General features: G+C 30.2%; 1 protein-coding gene across 9 annotated transcripts in view; it reads left to right on the forward strand.

The window, feature by feature from the left end:
- LOC124426149 (neurexin-1) overlaps positions 1-18,473 on the forward strand; it is a 261,069-nt gene that overhangs the window by 205,534 nt on the left and 37,062 nt on the right. For all 9 annotated transcript variants that reach the window (XM_046967481.1, XM_046967482.1, XM_046967485.1 and 6 more), the window contains 4 exons: positions 4,424-4,715; positions 10,083-10,376; positions 10,577-10,755; positions 11,195-11,366. In XM_046967481.1, coding sequence (XP_046823437.1) covers positions 4,424-4,715; positions 10,083-10,376; positions 10,577-10,755; positions 11,195-11,366 — 937 coding nt within the window. The remainder of the gene's footprint in view (positions 1-4,423; positions 4,716-10,082; positions 10,377-10,576; positions 10,756-11,194; positions 11,367-18,473) is intronic.

Here is an 18,473-nt window from a genome sequence, read left to right on the forward strand (position 1 = left end):
AGTCCACCACGTTTGCTCTGTCAGGATCTCCTTTCAGTTTCTGTAAAATGAAAGAAAAAAAAAAGTTATAAAAGACATCGATAAAACGACGAAAGAAACTCTTGACATGTCTATTCACTCTTTCTCTCTCTCTCTCTCTCTCTCTCTCTCTCTCTCTCTCGATTACTCTTCTTCAATCAATATTGATCTCGGAATCTCGAATTAACTCGACGATCAAAGAAGGAATAAACTTTAGACATTTGATTCAAGGAAATTCTATCTCTGACGTTTATCAAGCAAAAGAGTTTCTAATATCGGTTTCGACAGAATTTTATAAATTACGTGACTAACACGTTAATAGATTTAATCAAACTGAGAATAATGGGTTTATGATCGAACGACGTCATATCCATGCTTTGTTTCGATCGTATAAAATGCATTATTATATTAGAGAAAGAAAAAAGAACAAACATATCAAATTATCAAACGGATATAATATATTCGATTTGGAAGAATAAAAAAAGGATTATCGAACCTCTTAAAATACGACTCTACAACGTCCACCGACATATGTTTCATTCGGTGGACAATTTGGCGGTACATAAATGATGTTTCCACGAGGCGTATCAGGATGATCGCTATATCTGAGGATTTCATCATTGAATAGTCCATCATTTCTCTTTTTTCCACATTTGCATTGGCAATCGACGTTATCCGTTTGAACAAGCGGATTGTTTTCACCTCCTAAAGGCAAATTTCCACGGGACGGTCGTTTTAATAAATAAATTTCAAATTCAGGTTGTCTTCCATCAGCCTGAACATTTATCGACCTTTTCATGGGCGGGTGTCTAGGGCTATGTAATTCTTTTAACTCAGCTATATCCAACGACGACACCATTGCGATGACAATCGATAGGAATAATGAACTGATCAATATCGCCTTACCCATTTTGATTTAGATTTATTCGAGGATAAAAATAAAAAATTCTTGAAACTTGAATTAAATAACGTGAGAGGTTAAAGGTTTTTCTTTCGAACGAATGAAATGTTTCTAGTTTACGTAGCTTAAGTTTACTCAACTAAGATAGAACGACGTCTTCTTGTTCGACTCTTCACATTTATAACTAAATTCTACCACCTGTACTATTCCTTTTATCTAATAACCACTATTCCTCTTCGAAGGTTACTTTAATCAAAAATAAAATGGGAAAGATAACGAATGGAAACAATTAATTTGAAAATTATAACAACCATATTATTACCAATTAAATTTCTGTTCAGTTTATATCGTTAAAGTTTATTATGCGAGATTTAATTACTAACATAAAATTTCCAATAAAGATAGCTATATCTTGTTGCTGATTAATTTATTCTTCGAGACAATACGTATCGAATCAATCGAGGACGAATTTGGAAGGTAGAGAGATTAAACTTAGTACAGTCTAAAATTAACAGATGACTTCATCTATTCATAAATCTTGCATATTTATTACTTAACTTAGAAAAATTCAGAAATAATTTCTATACAAAGGGAAAAACAAAAAAATATCGAACCACTTGTTATTGTAAATATAAAAATAAATTAAAGACGTCGACGAAAGAACAAAAGAAAAATCAATGTCAATCTCAAAATTGCGAATTAATTCGACGATCAAGAAAAGAACGAATTTTTTATTTTTGATTCAAGAAAATTCTCTCCCATTTTAAAGTTTATCATTCAAAGAGAATTTATAATTGGGTTTCAAAGCTTCCTTTGAAGAAGCTTCCTTCAAAGAATCCTGTATACTACGTGACTATCGGATTAATCAAGCTAAGAACCGTCGACCGAATGATCGAACGATTTTTCTTATAGTTGTTTCGTTTTGATCATAAAAAGTGCATTCTCAGAGAAAGAAGAACAAACATGCTAGAAACTATCGGATAAGTATATATATTCGATTTAGAAAAAGGCAAAAAAAAATATTGTCAATCATTTAATGGATTGCTGTTCTACATTTTCCCAGAATCCATATCTGCCCCCTTATGACATCGAAGATGCCGTCCACCAATCATTTTGCGTGATATATTTAGGTCAGACAAGGAAGATCGTTCGACATCGTATAACGTTATATATTCTGCGTAAATCTTCTCGTTGGTCCATCTTCTTGCTTATTTCCACAATTTCATTGACAAACCCCATGTTGTTATCCGTTTCGGTCTTATCAAACTATTGGATGAACGAACGGTCGGTCGGTTGTTTCAACAAATAAACCTCAAGTTTCAGTTGTCCCCTTTCACCGTGAATATTTCTCTATTTACGAATGAGATTTAGATGTTTAGGATTCATTTACTTTAGGACCGTACAGAAATTGCGTATTCTCGTTCTTCGACGACATCTTGAATTTGTATCTAAGGGCTAACCATGACAATTACAATCGACAGAACTGACGAAGCCAATCATCAACATTGTCATTAAACATTTCGATTTAGATTTATTTGAAATACAAATTAAATAATGAGACACATCGAAGATATTTCTCTTGAACTAATGAAAAAACTTTCGGAATATTTTTTTAATTATAATTATCCGATCGATCATTTTTTTATCGAAATTTGTTTCTCTCAATTAACAGAGAATTAAATTTTACTATTCTTATTATTGTTTTTATCTGATAAACATTCTTTCAATTCGAGAGTTACTTTAATCAAATTTCAAGGATAATGTTAGAAGGATCGTGGATGGAAGTAATTGATTAAAACATCATAACGTTTGTTTTAATGCCGATTGGATATCGATAATCGTTACAGTTTATTATGAGAGATTTAATTGTTGATATAAAAATTCAATAAAGATAAGTAAATATCTTGCTCCTGATTAATTGTTTTTTCTTTTTTTTTTTTTTTTTTATCGAGACAATATGTATCGTGTAAAATAATAAAACCATAGATTAGAACAAAACTCGAGATATAATTAATTTTCAGAAGAAATATTTATATCGAACGAGGTCAAACGTACATGCTTTTTAATCTTCTTAGGTTAAAAAAAAAGGGGGGAAAAAAAAATAAGAATACAATTTTAGGCTCGTTCACCTCACAAAATGAAATACTTTTAGAAATAATAAAAAGGGAAGAGAGATAAGCTTATTCCTTTGAGGGAATAATACTTCTACGACGATCGATTCTTTGAAACATGCCGCCTGAGTTATCGAAGGAAATATCTACTTACAATGGCTGCCATATATTTTTACGTACTTATCTACAATTAATAAAATTAAATAGATATTATTTGTTGTTGTTTATTTATATCTTTTACGATTAAACAAGTACTAGTAAATCGATTGTATTTTTTAAAAATAATATAGATAACAAAATAACAAAAAAATTACAAATCTCGAAAAACTCCTTTTACAATTTATCCTGACGTATAATTCTACAAGTTATTGCATTTTAATATAGGATAATATATGGTTTGCTCTATACCACATTGAAATAATTACTTTAATATAAATCTTCTTTTTTTTAATCTTCTAACATTGCTGTTAATAAAATATACGTATATACAAATGAAATCTCTTTGATTAATTAAAAATAAAGTATATTAATATTTGTAAATGTATTATTTAAATTCATCTCTCCAGAATGCGAATTATTATGTACATACATACGTACATCGAAATACTCGTGAAAATAATTAAATTGTAAAATAATTCAAAGAGCAATAGAAAGTTTAGTTAAAAACAAATAATAACTCTCTGGAGGAGTGATTCTTAAACTTTATCTGTACGAGAACACCTTTAGTATGGCGTGTAATTTATTAAACCCCTAACCATTAACTTTAGATTTTTGTTTAATACAAGGTAAAGAACGCTTTCAAAATTTTGATGACTTACTCTATAGCAACCTGGCAACAAAAAAGAAAAAGAAAAAGAAGAAAAAAAAAACAAACCAGAAAATCATATAAATTTTATGATCCAAACTCTAAACGAAACTTCTCGTTTTATTTATTTCTTTGGGGCAAAGTCTCCAGGAGGAGGACTTATCGATCGTTTTCACAAAGGATTCGTATTAACCCTGTAAATCAAAACAATTTTACGTGACTACGAAGAAATAAAAAAAAAAATAAAAAAAATTGCTTCCGAAAATATTCAAATCATCCCTCTGTCGGACGTATAATCCTCGTTTTGAAAAACTACGATATTTTATCACTGTAACAAAAGATTAATTTCTATTGTATAATTTTTCCATTATACGTTTTATAATTTTATAATGAAATTAAATAACAAATCAAATGTTTGTTATTAAAATATTACTCGAGAAACTCTGACGATGGTCCGCGAATCCATGGTTTTTTTTTTTTTAAGATCTAAGATCTAACATCTAGGATATTAAAAAAAAAATGATAAATTTCTAATAAAAATAGTCAGTAATAATATTTCTTATATATGTTTTACCTTTAACGTTACAGTTTAAAACACGTGAACCTAATGGATTGATCCTTTACAATGCTGGAAGAGAACGTGACTTCATAGCCGTTGAACTGGTGAATGAACATATTCATTATGTCTTTGATTTGGGAGATGGCCCTGTAAGAATCAAGGACAATTCGAAGAGTAGATTGAACGATGGCAAATGGCATGCCGTTAGCATTGGAAGGCCTGCACCAAAAAGGCACACCTTGGCTGTAGACGATCACGTTACTGCTGTTAACAGTCAAGGTAGCAACGAAAATCTCGACCTTGATGGAATATTATATATAGGTGAGTTCCAAATTATCAAGAAACAATAATTGTGATCAAACAATTCTATCAAATAATTTATAAATATATCAATGTCTCTTTCTCCTTCTCTCTCTCTCTCTCTCTCTCTCTCTCTCTCTCTCTCTCTCTCTCTCTCTCTCTCTCTCCCTCGTAATTTTTTTGTAAATTGACAAACGATATTATCCTTCACGAGATATTTATTTTTTTAAATGTGACATTAAAACTTAAAATTCAAAAGGGTTCCATTTTGCAAAAAAAATTTAAAGAATTTCGATTTATATCTTTATCATATATTATTAAGTATATTAGATAAAAACTTAAATAGAAATATAAATTGCGCTTATGTTCGTTTGTTTTTTTATTTTTTTTTTTTTTTCTAATTTTCTATCTTCGACCAAAATTTCGAACGCATATCCCAATAATCCGTCAAATGAAACAGGATAATTAATTCTCAATTCTCGCTTTTGTTGGACTTGACATTTAAAATTAGAACAAATGAATAATTAAAAAATTTTACATTTAAATCCATTCATCTCCCTACATTTGGTATTAATTAATGTCGACTTTATAATGGCCACTAATAGTATAATCTAGCTCATTGCAAGAAATAAAAAGTCAAAGGAGATAGAATTATGAGTGTTGAGAGTTACATTATCGTCATAAATGATGAATCTCTTTGAGTTTTACGAAGGATTTAATAGTAACGTGACGTAAGAAAAAACAACGAATTGCAAACTGAAATGAAAAAAAAAAAGAAAAAAACAAGTAAGACGATTAAAAGGGAGTTCCAAATTATTTCACATATATACATATATATATACACATATGTGTGTGTATATATATTTATATATTAGTCTATATATCTATATTGAATATATTTATGGAATATATTTATATTTTCTCATCACCCGAGGGAAATTTTTAAATAAGAAAAATGTTGAAAAAAAGTTGAAAAAAGTTGAAAAAATTCGTACATTTCTACTTCAATCATTCTACGCATTCTCATTGGAAACTTTATAAATATTGCGTTCATGTGAAAATGATGAGAAAAAAATATATACAATCTCTTATTGCTTCTCCATTCAATAAAATTTTATTTGACCTTTTTTTATATCTTCTTTTTTCATATCGTACTATGTACCACAAAAACGATTGATTTTTATAACTAGTAGTAATATCATAATAGATACTGTATGATGTATATGTATATATATATATATATATATATATATATATATATATATATATGTATGCATGTATGTATGTGTTAACGTGAGTCGATAATTAAAACTACATTTTATTCATCGTGTATTAATACTACTAACGACGATTATCGAATAACTTTTCAACGAAAAACATTGAACCTCACGTAGATTCATATACTCAATAAAATAAAACACCAAGCAAGTAAAAAATAGACGAATTCCAAATTATTTCACGTATATATGTACACAAACACACACACACACACACACATATATATATATATATATTGAATATATTTATGAAATATATATTTATATTTTTCCACCATTCGAGGGAAATTTTTAAATAAAAAAAAAAAAAAAAAAAAAAAGAAAAAACTAAAAAAAAGAAGAGAAAAAGCAAGAAAAACAGAGTTGGAAAAACAAATCGACGTTTTCCTTTCGGCGAAACAATGGAATATGAGTTTGAAGTTCATATCGAAAGTAAAAAATGAAAAATAAATATAAAGAGAGAAAAAAAAAGAAAAAAAAAGAGGAACGGAAAACAACAAAATAATAAAAGCTTACGCTTCAAAGACGATGACGATAAATTAAATCAAACATTTAACGGATATGCATACAAACAGATTTTTAATGCTAATATTTTCATACTTGTTTCTCCGTTAATCGTTAGTTGATTTCGAATGAACGTTTAATATATATATATATATATATATATATATATATATATATATATCTTTTTGGTATATTGTTTATTTAAAAATAATAGACACACCATAAATTCACAATCATAATATTGAGAGAAAGTTACAATAAAGATGTCTCAAATTTTTCTATATACGATGAAAAAAAAAAGAAAGAAATAAATAAATAAATAAAAAGAAAAAGAAAAGAAATATAAAAGAATCTAATTCGAAAACTCGAATTAATCGGATCGACAATCAAGAAAGGAACAAACTTTGAACATTTGATTTAAGCAAATCCGCCTCTTGACGTTTATTAACTAAAATGATTTCTAATCGTACACGACAGATTCCTATAAACTACGTGACTAAAACATTAATACGCGTAATCGAATTAAAATCGAAATCCATCGATTCATGCTCAAACGATTACTTGTACGATTATCTTTCGTTTTGATCATACAAATTGTACATTCTTCCGAGGAAAAAAGAACAGATCGATTTTATATAGGAAGATGATATTGATTATAACCGTGATAAAAAGATATTAAATAAAGGCATCAAACGGAAATGTGAGCAGATATAATAATTCATTCAATAATCATAACGTTTTATTTATCATTTGATATCGTAGATCATTAAAATTTATTACAAAGTTTATTAGAAAAATCCAATAAAGATGTATCCCATTAATACTTACTTATAAAGACATATATATATATATATATATATATAAACGTGTGAAAACGACAAATCGTAGGTCAAAATGAATTCGTAATAATTTTCATAATAAAAAAAAAAAATTTCGATTTTACAAGTTCAAACGTACTTTTATTAATCTACTTTATATAATCTTCTTTATATAATCTTCTTTATATGAAACAAAAAAAAAAAATAAACGAAAGAAGAAAAAAACAAATGTCAAGTCGTTTTCTTGAAAATTAAATACTTATAAAAATAAGAAAGAGGAAAGAGAGAGAGAGACTGAGAGAGAGAGAGAGAGAGAGAGAGAGAGAGAGAGAGAGAGAGAGAGAGAGACAGACAGGCAGAAAGTAAGAGATAAAGAAAAAGAGAGATAAGCTTATTCCTTTGAAAGGTTAAAATGCCTTCGAAACGACGGTCGATCCTTTGAAGCATGCTCCGTGAGTTATCGAAGAAAGAAGTACTTACATGAATACACAAGAATGAATGTGAACATACTAGAACCTGTCACTAATGATCGATTCGAAAGAAAATAGAAAGAGCAGATTTTGGTCGACTAAAAGAAATAGCATATGTATATATATATATATATATATATATATACATATATATATATATATATATATATATATGTACTATAGTATATATATGTACTATGATGCACAACAAGAATGTCTTAATTCATCTTTCTTCTCGCGTCGTAATACCATTGTACCATGTGTATTTGTATGTATGTATGTGTATGTGTGTGTGTTTTCTTTCTTTTATTATATTTTTCTTTTTAATTTTAACTCATTTATTTTCTTTTGTTTTCTTTTTCCTTAAAAAAAAAAAAAATAATAAATAAAAGAAAAATGTAAACGTTGAAAATGACAATGATAAATTGCATCAATCGTCTAATGAATATGCATTACAAACGGATTGTTAATACTTATATTTTTATACGCATTTTTTTCATGGAATTGGAATCATTTTAAACGAACGATTAATAAATAATAATGTTTTTTTATCTTTTAACTTATTTTTTAATATATATATATATATATATATATATATATATATATATTAATTAGAATATAATAGAATTAATTATTAATAATGATAACACAGAAAAATATAATATATAGCCATATAAAGCTCTTTGATAAAGTTTTTATTTTTATTTAATTAACATCATATATTTATAATCATAAAAAAAAATATAACGACAATGCTTCAAACTCCTTCACGTTTACCGATCTTCTTTAAGTTTTTACAAAGTGAAAAAAGAAATATCTTCCTTGCATGCCTATTTTTTTCTCTCTCTCTCTTCCTCTCCCTCTCCTCTCCCTTACTCTCTCTCTCTCTCTCTCTCTTTTTCTCTCTTGAATATTCGCTCTCTAATCGATATTAATCCCGAAAGCTCAAATTAATGATCGATGATTTCAAGCAAGGAACGAACTTTAAAGATTTGATTTCTATCATTTATCAATCAAAGAGTTTTCTAATCGGTCTTGACAAAATCCTGTAAACTACATGACTAACAGATTAATTTGCAATAAAAATTAATCGAATTAAAAATTTGTAGATTCAGATTTCATTTGTAAACGTTACCACTTGATCATATAGAGTCCATTTTTAGGATAAAATAGAATAAAACAATGCTAGGTACAACAATTAAACAAATATATTCGTTTTGAAAAAAGTAAATGAAGGATTATCAATATCATATTAGAATACTATTAATTTTGTAGATACCATCCATATCCCATTTTTATCCCTTTGGACATTTTCTTTTGTATTCTTTAGAAATGTCACTATATCGCGAGATGTTATTCAGTTTAATCATTCTATTATTTCCACATTTGCATTGGCAAATCATTTCGTTATCAGAATCGGCTTTTGACAATTGATTCAATAAGTATACTTCAAGTTCTGGTTGTCTCGAATGATTCTAAATGTTCTTCAATTTACGTATGAAATTTAAATAAATCAAATTGATCGACTTGATTCTTCAATATTTCAAATTTAATATGAGAATTAGCAGACAACGGTGCTACAATGATTGTCATCGATAAGAGTAGTGCACTGATTGACATTATTTTATCCATTTTTTTTTTTAATTCAGATTTATTAGACGACAAAAAAAGAAAAGAAGAAAATATTAAAATTCAAATCGAACAATGAAAATGCGTTAAAGACTCTTCCCTTACAAAAACAAAAAAAAGAAAAACAATAAAAAATCTTCAAAATATTTTCTTAATTATAATTTACTCGAATCAATTTGTTCGAGCTCAGATACAAGAACTAAATTCCATTGGTACGTGCGATCATTTTTATCCAATAACCCGCTCTTATTATTCTAAGATTATTTAATCAAATTTCCAAGACAAGGTCGAGATTATCGTGAGTGGAAATAATTAATTCGAAATCGTATATAATCATAAATAATCGCTTTATCGTCGATCGTGTTATCGCCAATCGTTAAACTTTATTATTTCCAAGATTTAATTACTCACGCAAAAGTCCAGTCCAAAGATATATCCTGCTTCTGATTAATTTGCTTTCATCTATACGACACAATATAACGATAAACTGCAGGCCAATACTCGGATACTCGAAATACAATAATTTTCACTGGAAATATATTTCGTTCGTACGAGATCGAACGAACTTGTGGTTTTGATCTTTCAAGATAAAAAGAAAAAAAAAAAAGAGAAAGAAATAAGAAATAAAATACGTCAGATTGAAAATAAATGACGTTTCTTATTGATTAACGAATATCTCCTTGGTTTCAGGTGGAGTAGAAAAGTCTCAATACAGTCAACTACCGAAACAAATACTGAGTCGGCATGGATTCGAGGGTTGTCTTGCGTCCTTGGACCTTAGCGGCGAAAGTACCGATTTACTCTCGGATGCCGTTGTTCCGAGTTCTCTCGTCGAACCCGGATGTGACGTATACGCGAATCTTCACGCTGGAAAAAAATGTACTCACGATGTATGTGCGAATCATGGTACATGTTTACAACAATGGAACAGTTACACCTGCGACTGCGACATGACCAGCTTTTCAGGACCTACTTGTAGCGAAGGTAACAAGAAAAAAGAATAAAAAAAGAAGGAAAAAAAGAAAAAAAAAGAAAAAGAAAAAGAGAGAAAGTTGTTCTTTTTTTTTTTTTTCTTTCTATAAATTCCATTTTACAAACATTTTTGTTTGTTCAAATCGTCGAAGCTTAGTTTCGAGAGTATTGATCGTATTCGAAGACCGACTGACGATACGTTATCTTTACAGAAGCTGTGGCGTATGAATTTGGCGCAGGAAGAGGAATCATCACATATACGTTTCCATCGGATCGAAGACCGGAAATGAAACGAGACACCGTCGCCTTAGGATTCGTTACGGGAATGAACGACGCGGTGTTACTTAGAATAGAATCAGCCTCTAGCAACGATTACTTAGAAATTGAGATTGTTAGTACCTCGTCGATAAGAAAGATTTCTGCTTTATAGTATCCTCGTTTGGTCCTTCCTCTCTTTTACTATCACCCGATTAGAAAAAAAAATTCAAATTCCTAAACTCTTTCGAAAAATCGTTCGATTGATTTTTCTTATCTTATTAATATTTAAAATCATAAATTGTTAAAAAAGAAAAAAACAATAAAAATATCACATAGTATTTAATCAACGTCGGTGGAACCGTATATATATATATATAAATTTAAAGATTACTAACACGAACGTTCGCAGAACTTTTTGGATTGCTTTCTTTTTTATTGCTTTATTTCTTATGTGTATATATATATATATATTATCTTATAATATCTTATGTGTATATATGTATATATATATATATATATATATACATTTTCTCATCTTTGACAACAAAACTCATCATTTATTCATCTCGTAGGTCGAAGGAAACATTTTTGCGGTATACAACATGGGTACTAACGACCATCCAGTCGGAGAAGTAGGTGTCAAAGTAAACGACAATCAATATCACGTCGTTAGATTCACAAGAAGTGGAGCGAATAGCACGTTACAAGTCGACGATTACAATCTTCAATCAAATCATCCGTCCGGTGAGTGTCACTTGTCTACGTTACACATATCATTATCACGAAGTTACCGAAGAAACACCACGTAACAATTTAAAATCGACAAAAATAAACGATAGAGATTAAACGTTACGATAAATCACAGGTTATTTTCATTTATGAATCGAGTCAAAGAAACAGAAAGAGGGAGAGAGAGAGAGAGAGAGAGAGAGAGAGAGAGAGAGAGAGAGAGAGAGAGAGAGAGATAGAGATGGAGACAAAAAGAATTCACAAGAAGTACAAACAGCATTTCGATGAATAATAAAGAACATAAATCGCAAAAAATAAATTTACTAGGAAAAAGAGAGAGAAAGAGAATATGTGTGTTCGATGCGAGCGAGAAAAGACAACTACCTTGGAAAGGGCCCAGAACGCCCTTTTATAAGCTTCCTACGGTCGACTGATCCTTGAACCGTGTGAAAGGACCGCCAATGATCGTCTAGAACAACACTACGACATTCTCAGGTCGAAAAGAGAGAGAGAGAGAGAGAGAGAGAGAGAGAGAGAGAGAGAGAGAGAAAGGTTTCCTTCTAGTAGATATCATAACAATGGCGGAAGGACCCAAAATTTTCTACCTCTAAGTCCTTTCTAATATCCTGCCTTCTCGAAGAAACCTAATTGGTATTCTTCTAATTTTTATCTTCATACTTAATATATAAAAAATTAATACTTAATAAATCAAAAATTAATACAGTTGGTAACAACCAAAAATACCTTTTACGTTTCTACCTCTAACAATGTTCTATGATCCTGTCTCTCGAAAATTGACATAATTAACTTCACTTACACATATATATATATATATATATATATATATTTATTTATTTATTTATTTTTTTATCTTATTTTAATGACACGTTAAAAAAAAAAAGAAAAAAAATAATAAAAAAATAAACAAGAAGGAAAAAAGTAGGATCCATACAGAAGATTCAATCATTGACGTAATTATTACCGTTCCCTTGCTAAAGGGGAAAAGTATATCAATGAACGTACGATGCAAAACTCAGGTCGAAGACATTCCAAGGAGAAAATACTTTCGCGTCTTATAGCTTCCTGATGTGTTTCACCATAGAAGTGAAAGGGTTTGAAATTTCGTTCCTTCTAAGGTCACGTAGTAAAAGACGTTTCGTTCATTTTACAACTAGCTACGATTTTCTAAGTTCCTATTACCATCGAAGACACTAATCCGCGTCATTACCTTCGGTCATTGTCACGACAATAGGAACTCGATCAAGCATGAACAATGGTGATCCAACGAAAGGAAATGAATAAATCAAGAGAGCCATGGACGTTCAGTTCTTTACTTCTTTCCTCTTTGTGACGATACAAAAGGCTTGAGAAGGAATTCCATGGGAATTCTACCCAACGTATAACTTCCTATGCTTACATGAAACCTTGATAAATTATTCTCAAGCCTATGGTGTTCTTCGATCATTCCCATACATGGAAGTAAAATGATCGTTCGTTGAATACAAACGAAAGCTAAACGATTCGATTGAAATATGTGAAAAAAAAAGAAAAAAAAGGAAGGAAAATAATAGTAAAAAAAAAATAGGAAAAGAGAAATGAACAAAAAAAAATAAATAAATAAAAGTACTCGTAGGATGATGATCGTTTTGTTAATCCCTTACTAAAACGTATACGTTAAATTATTTCCTCTGGTCGTTAAATTTATCGTGTTCACTGTTCCGACACGATTTTTATTGCCAGCTAGCGTTCCATCAGTCTCTCGAGTAACGCTTGTCATAACGAAAAGAGAAAAAAAGAGAGTGAGAGAGAGAGAGAGAGAGAAAGAGAGAGAGGGAAACACATAGGTACTACACGCTTCGAATTAGTTCGATTCTACCAAGTTAATTTAACAATTCAATAAAAAAGCAATTTAATTGTTTTCGTACGCGTCACACCGTTGGTCCAATCATTCGATCACTATCGATAAAAACTATATGTAGATATACACCTATGCGTATGTAATACATTGTACAAACTCGTAAAGTCAAACTGTTTCAATGTAGATTACATTCTCCTTTGATTATACGTATGTATGTATGCATATATATATATATATATATATATATATACATACAATATGTATATACGTATGTATGCATATATTATTATAGATATGAAAATGTGATGAACCATGGTAAATGAAATAATTTATTGATCTTCGATCGATTTTAATTATCAAATTCTTCAATCAACTCGAATGAGATATAATGTATACTAAAATGCATAGCGCAATATGAATTACATAGATTACATTACGTACGTATTAGATGTGTATATATATATATATGTATCTATACACCTACTATCTCTATGTTATCTGCATATAGAAATGGAGATCATATCCTCTGGCATATACATAGGAATACCTATGCGTTATATTACTAATCAAAATATCTATTTGATATAGTCTCAGTTCCAAATTGAGATATCATCCAATGATATTTCCTTTCGTCATTAGAGATATGATGAATTGTCAAAAACGATTAAAAACTATAGGGCGTACATATTAATGTTGAAAAAAAAAAGAAAAAATAATATATATATATTATTTTTTATTCTGATCTATATATATTATTCTGACATATATATATATATATATATATATATATATATATATATATATATAATCGTTTATACAATGATCAGAATATAATTAAAAATCGTTTGATTTAAGACGAAATGAAATTAATAATCGACTGATTAATTATACAAATGAAATCAAAAATCATCCAATCCATACAATAGAGAATTATTCAAAATAAACTAACAATCGTATTGTTATATTAAATTCCATTAACTATATTGAAAGGGATCTGGACGATAAAAAAAAAAAAAAGGAAGATACTATCGAATTTGTATCGCATGAGTTAGATAATAAAAGTTACATTTACATTTCTTACTTACGATAATCTCTGGAAATGTCTTTACTTTTAATCGTCATTTATGTTGATCAATGGTAATATCAATGAGTTTACCTCAGACCGATAGATGATAACGATAACGGGCTGCACGAATTTTTTTATCACTATGTATATAAACTAGTCGATATATAGTTAGATCTACTAACATTGATCATAAAGAAAATTATTTAGGAAGGAGAAAGATATCTCTCTCAACAGGCATGAATACCGATTATTAATTCACTGGGAGATCGCCGATAAAGCAATAAAACTTTCGTTTCCGCGCAAGCAAGTAGGGAAGTTATTTTCCCTTTAAACGAAAGGTCATTCGCGAGAGTCGACTCCCTTCCCCCTTCCCACCACCAACACTACCACCACCACCATCACGATCATCACTACTATCACCAAAGAAAATTATCGTCGTTTCAGCAATAAACTTACTCGTTGCTAGACTTTCTCAATAATTAGTCACGAAGAAAGTAGAACGAGCTTCGTCGTTCTTCCCGTTTAATTATCGTCCCACGCTATACTTTAATTTATTTTCTGCAATTTATCATGATCCCCCGTGTGAAAATAAATTACGCATTAGGGTAACCCATCAAGTGATGCTCCCGATAATTTTATCAAAACGTCACTCGACTCGAAAAATTATCGACAGTTACATTACACACAATGTATACCCAGAGATATAGATTGATAGATACTTATCATAAATTATTAATTATATATAATTATATATATATATATATATATATATATATATATATAATGTGTTTCTATGATATAGCGATTTTATATCGTACACATTCGATATATTACAAAAAAATACATACTTATATACTTATATATATACTTATGCGTACATACATACTTACGTTAAATCAAAATCGATGTATATATCGTATATTACGTGTATATTATTATTTATCTATATATATATATATATATATATATATAAAGAATTTTTTTTTATATTATGTTTACATTATGTTTACGATTTAAAATAAGATGTATTCTTTATACAAAGTGACACGCAAAAATTACTAATGTTCAAAGTCAATTACTTCCTTTTGAGATTTATTAGGCCAATTTTCCTTTTCGCTTTAAGATCGTAAAATTACAAACCTAGGAACTTTTTTTATGATTTACAAAAGAGAAAGAAAAAAAAGTCCTCCCGCAAAAAGAACACCCAAATAAATATTTTTAAAATCATCTAAAAACTTTTGATTCATTCTGTTGTACAAAAAATACTTAAGTCTTCGAAATATTTCTCTTCTTAAACAATATTAATCTTAACAAATTATAACATAAATGATATAGAGAAGATGATTACAAAATTAATTTCCACTTTCTTTTCATAATAGCATACTTTATATCATAACTCGGCATCTTTATATAGACGAGTGGGGCAGGATGGAAGCCACTTTAAAAAGCTGCCGACAATTTAATGCAATAATTCAAAGAGCAAGCGTGTCGCTATTCAAAAGATAAAATCGCGTTAACATCTTTTCTCATCTTTCCTTTTTTTTTTTTTTTTAATCTAAATCCCTTTTGTAATAAGTTCGCAAAATGTTTTTTTTTCGACGCTTCTTCGGAGATCGAGTGGAGAAAAAAAAGAAAAAAAAGAAGAAAATAAATATCTCAGCTTTCGAAGTCCTCGAACGAAGAGAGAAAGAGAAAGTGATAGAAAAGATGAAAGAGAGAGAGAGAGAGAAAGGGCAGAGGGTGAATCCGATTTGATTTAATTAGAATAAATTTGCCTGCATAAAAAGTAAGATGACGGGGATATGCTCCACGCTAGGTATATCAGCCTGGTAGCTAAATTTAACGAATTATGCGTAGCTCATCGTAATCGGGATTTAAAAGGATCCTCCCTCATTCCTTCTCTCTGACGCCTTCTCGTCAAAACGGAAATGATGTAGAGGGTCGATGCACCTCGAACAAAAATGGCGGCTTAACTCTCTTGGTGAGATAGATGAACGAACGAGATTAACGACGGAGGATTCATCCACCATGATGAGAGGCGTGGCACTTTATATGGAGGCTAACCTTCCATAAAATTATTTCGTGGGTCCACCATGGGGAATTGAAAAGAACCGATTAAGAGAGAAAGAGAGAGAGAGAGTCCTTATGGTCCCTCTTTTCTCATGTTTCCCTTATCCCTAAGTGGTACGACATCCGACTTTGGCCCCTTAACTCTATCATCTCGTTGCACTAATTAACACGCCTCGAATTAAATAATTACTTTTTACCAAACGAATCGCTCGACCGTCAAATTTCTCTTACCATTTTTCTATCTCTTTCTCTCTCTCTCTATCTATCTATCTATCTATCTATCTCTTTCTCTGATTCTCTTTTTCTTTTAATTTCTTTCTTTATCTTTCTATGGTATCAGACAGAAGGGAGAAATACCATCGTGGTTTATCCTATCACCATGGTGATGGTACGTACCTCTTTACCTTATGTTCCCTGGATATACTAAGCCACAAGGCCTTTGTTCGTTTCCTGACCTTGTTCGTCATCTGACTCAAGGCCAAAGAAATGATACGTCGTTAATAAATATTTTTGTGCTTTTCTCGTGTCGTATATTTCATACGTATTTATGAAACTTATTATATTATATACATCGAAATAATGTTTGTATGTGTGTATGTGTGTCTTATTAACTTTGTTAATAAACAGCTTTCTCTATAAGTATACAAATAATTTTCTCTCTTTCTCTCTCTCTCTCTCTCTTTCTCTCTCTCTCTTTCTCTTTGTTTTCTTTGTTCATATTTTAACAATGAATTATTGTGCTGTGATTTTCACTTCAAAAGGAATACAAAATTTCTAAATAATTGTAAATCCAGTAACAAGAAGAAACATCAAAGTAATCGTCTAATATTCCTTAATCAAAAGGATTTGTTAGCGATATAACATTTTCAATGGATTTTAACTAAACCTTTCTATCTCTAAAACGACAAGTAGAAATCCTTTGAATCTTTAGACCAAAACAGTTCAATATTTAGTTTAAAGCTCAATCGTATCCAAAGCCCGAAAGGCTTTGTCGCGTGATGATGCTTTGAGCCAAACGCGCGTTAAGGTCAAACAACCATACTCGGGTGGGCCGTCGTAGTCGTTGTTGGCGTCCCTTTCTACTTCCAATTTGATGCCTTTTAAATTCTATCCCTTACTCCTCCTCTCGATCAAACCAGTAAATGCTTTCTCTCTCTCTCTCTCTCTCTCTCTCTCTCTCTCTCTCTCTCTCTCTCTCTCTCTCTCTTGTACGACAACTTTCTCGCTGACCTTACTCTCCTGATATGTTTCTAGATCACTTCAAACCCTTTGGGACCTAAACCCTTTATACTTTACCAATCAGACATCTTGTTCGTGGTCTCTTTGTTAATCTATATCTAAATCAAACCAGACGAAATAAACCATTTGAAATACGCGAAACCCAAGTTTGAAATTGAAAGGAAATTGTATTTGTTAAAATCTTACAAAAAAGGGCCTAAATAATATATATGTTGTGTGTGTATGTGTATAAGTGAGAGAATGAGTGGGTGGGTTGGTTCGTTAAGTTCGTGAAATGTATTTTGTGTGTGTATGCAAGTATATTTTTATGTGTGTATTTATTTTTATGTAAGACTTCTTCAATGATGTACAAGTTAACTTACAGGGTAACGCCCTTCGTGCAAGGTTTATCCTCTCCCCGATCCTGCTTCCTTGTTCCTTAGAAATTCGAGGAAGCTTAGAAACTCAGACCCTTTTCTCGTATCGATATAGGAAAGTTGAAGTACGTAGTACTCTATATATACATGTATACATAGAATCCACTATCTTGAAACTCACCCTTCTTCCTCCCCTTTACTTCCATCTCACACACATCGCGTGCTCGATTCGCTTTCAACCTAGGAAGTCATCCTCTTCGCTTATTCTGTTTCTCTGCTTCATATGTGGAGGGCTGCATGTCCCTAAGCCACATATTCTCTCTCACCCATATAACACACGAGTGTCCTTAAAGCAAAAGTGATAACGTGATAACGGACTCACGAATATTCACCAACGTAATACCTATATTTCTAAACTTACGTTTTCCTATTCGATATTTATAATACGGATTATGTATATATCCTATAGAGAAAAGAAAAAGAAAAAGGAAAGTGAAAGAAACAAAGAGAAAAAAAAAACAAAACGAAATTTC

The sequence above is a fragment of the Vespa crabro genome, chromosome 8, assembly GCF_910589235.1.
Source record: "Vespa crabro chromosome 8, iyVesCrab1.2, whole genome shotgun sequence".
Classification (NCBI taxonomy): domain Eukaryota; kingdom Metazoa; phylum Arthropoda; class Insecta; order Hymenoptera; family Vespidae; genus Vespa; species Vespa crabro.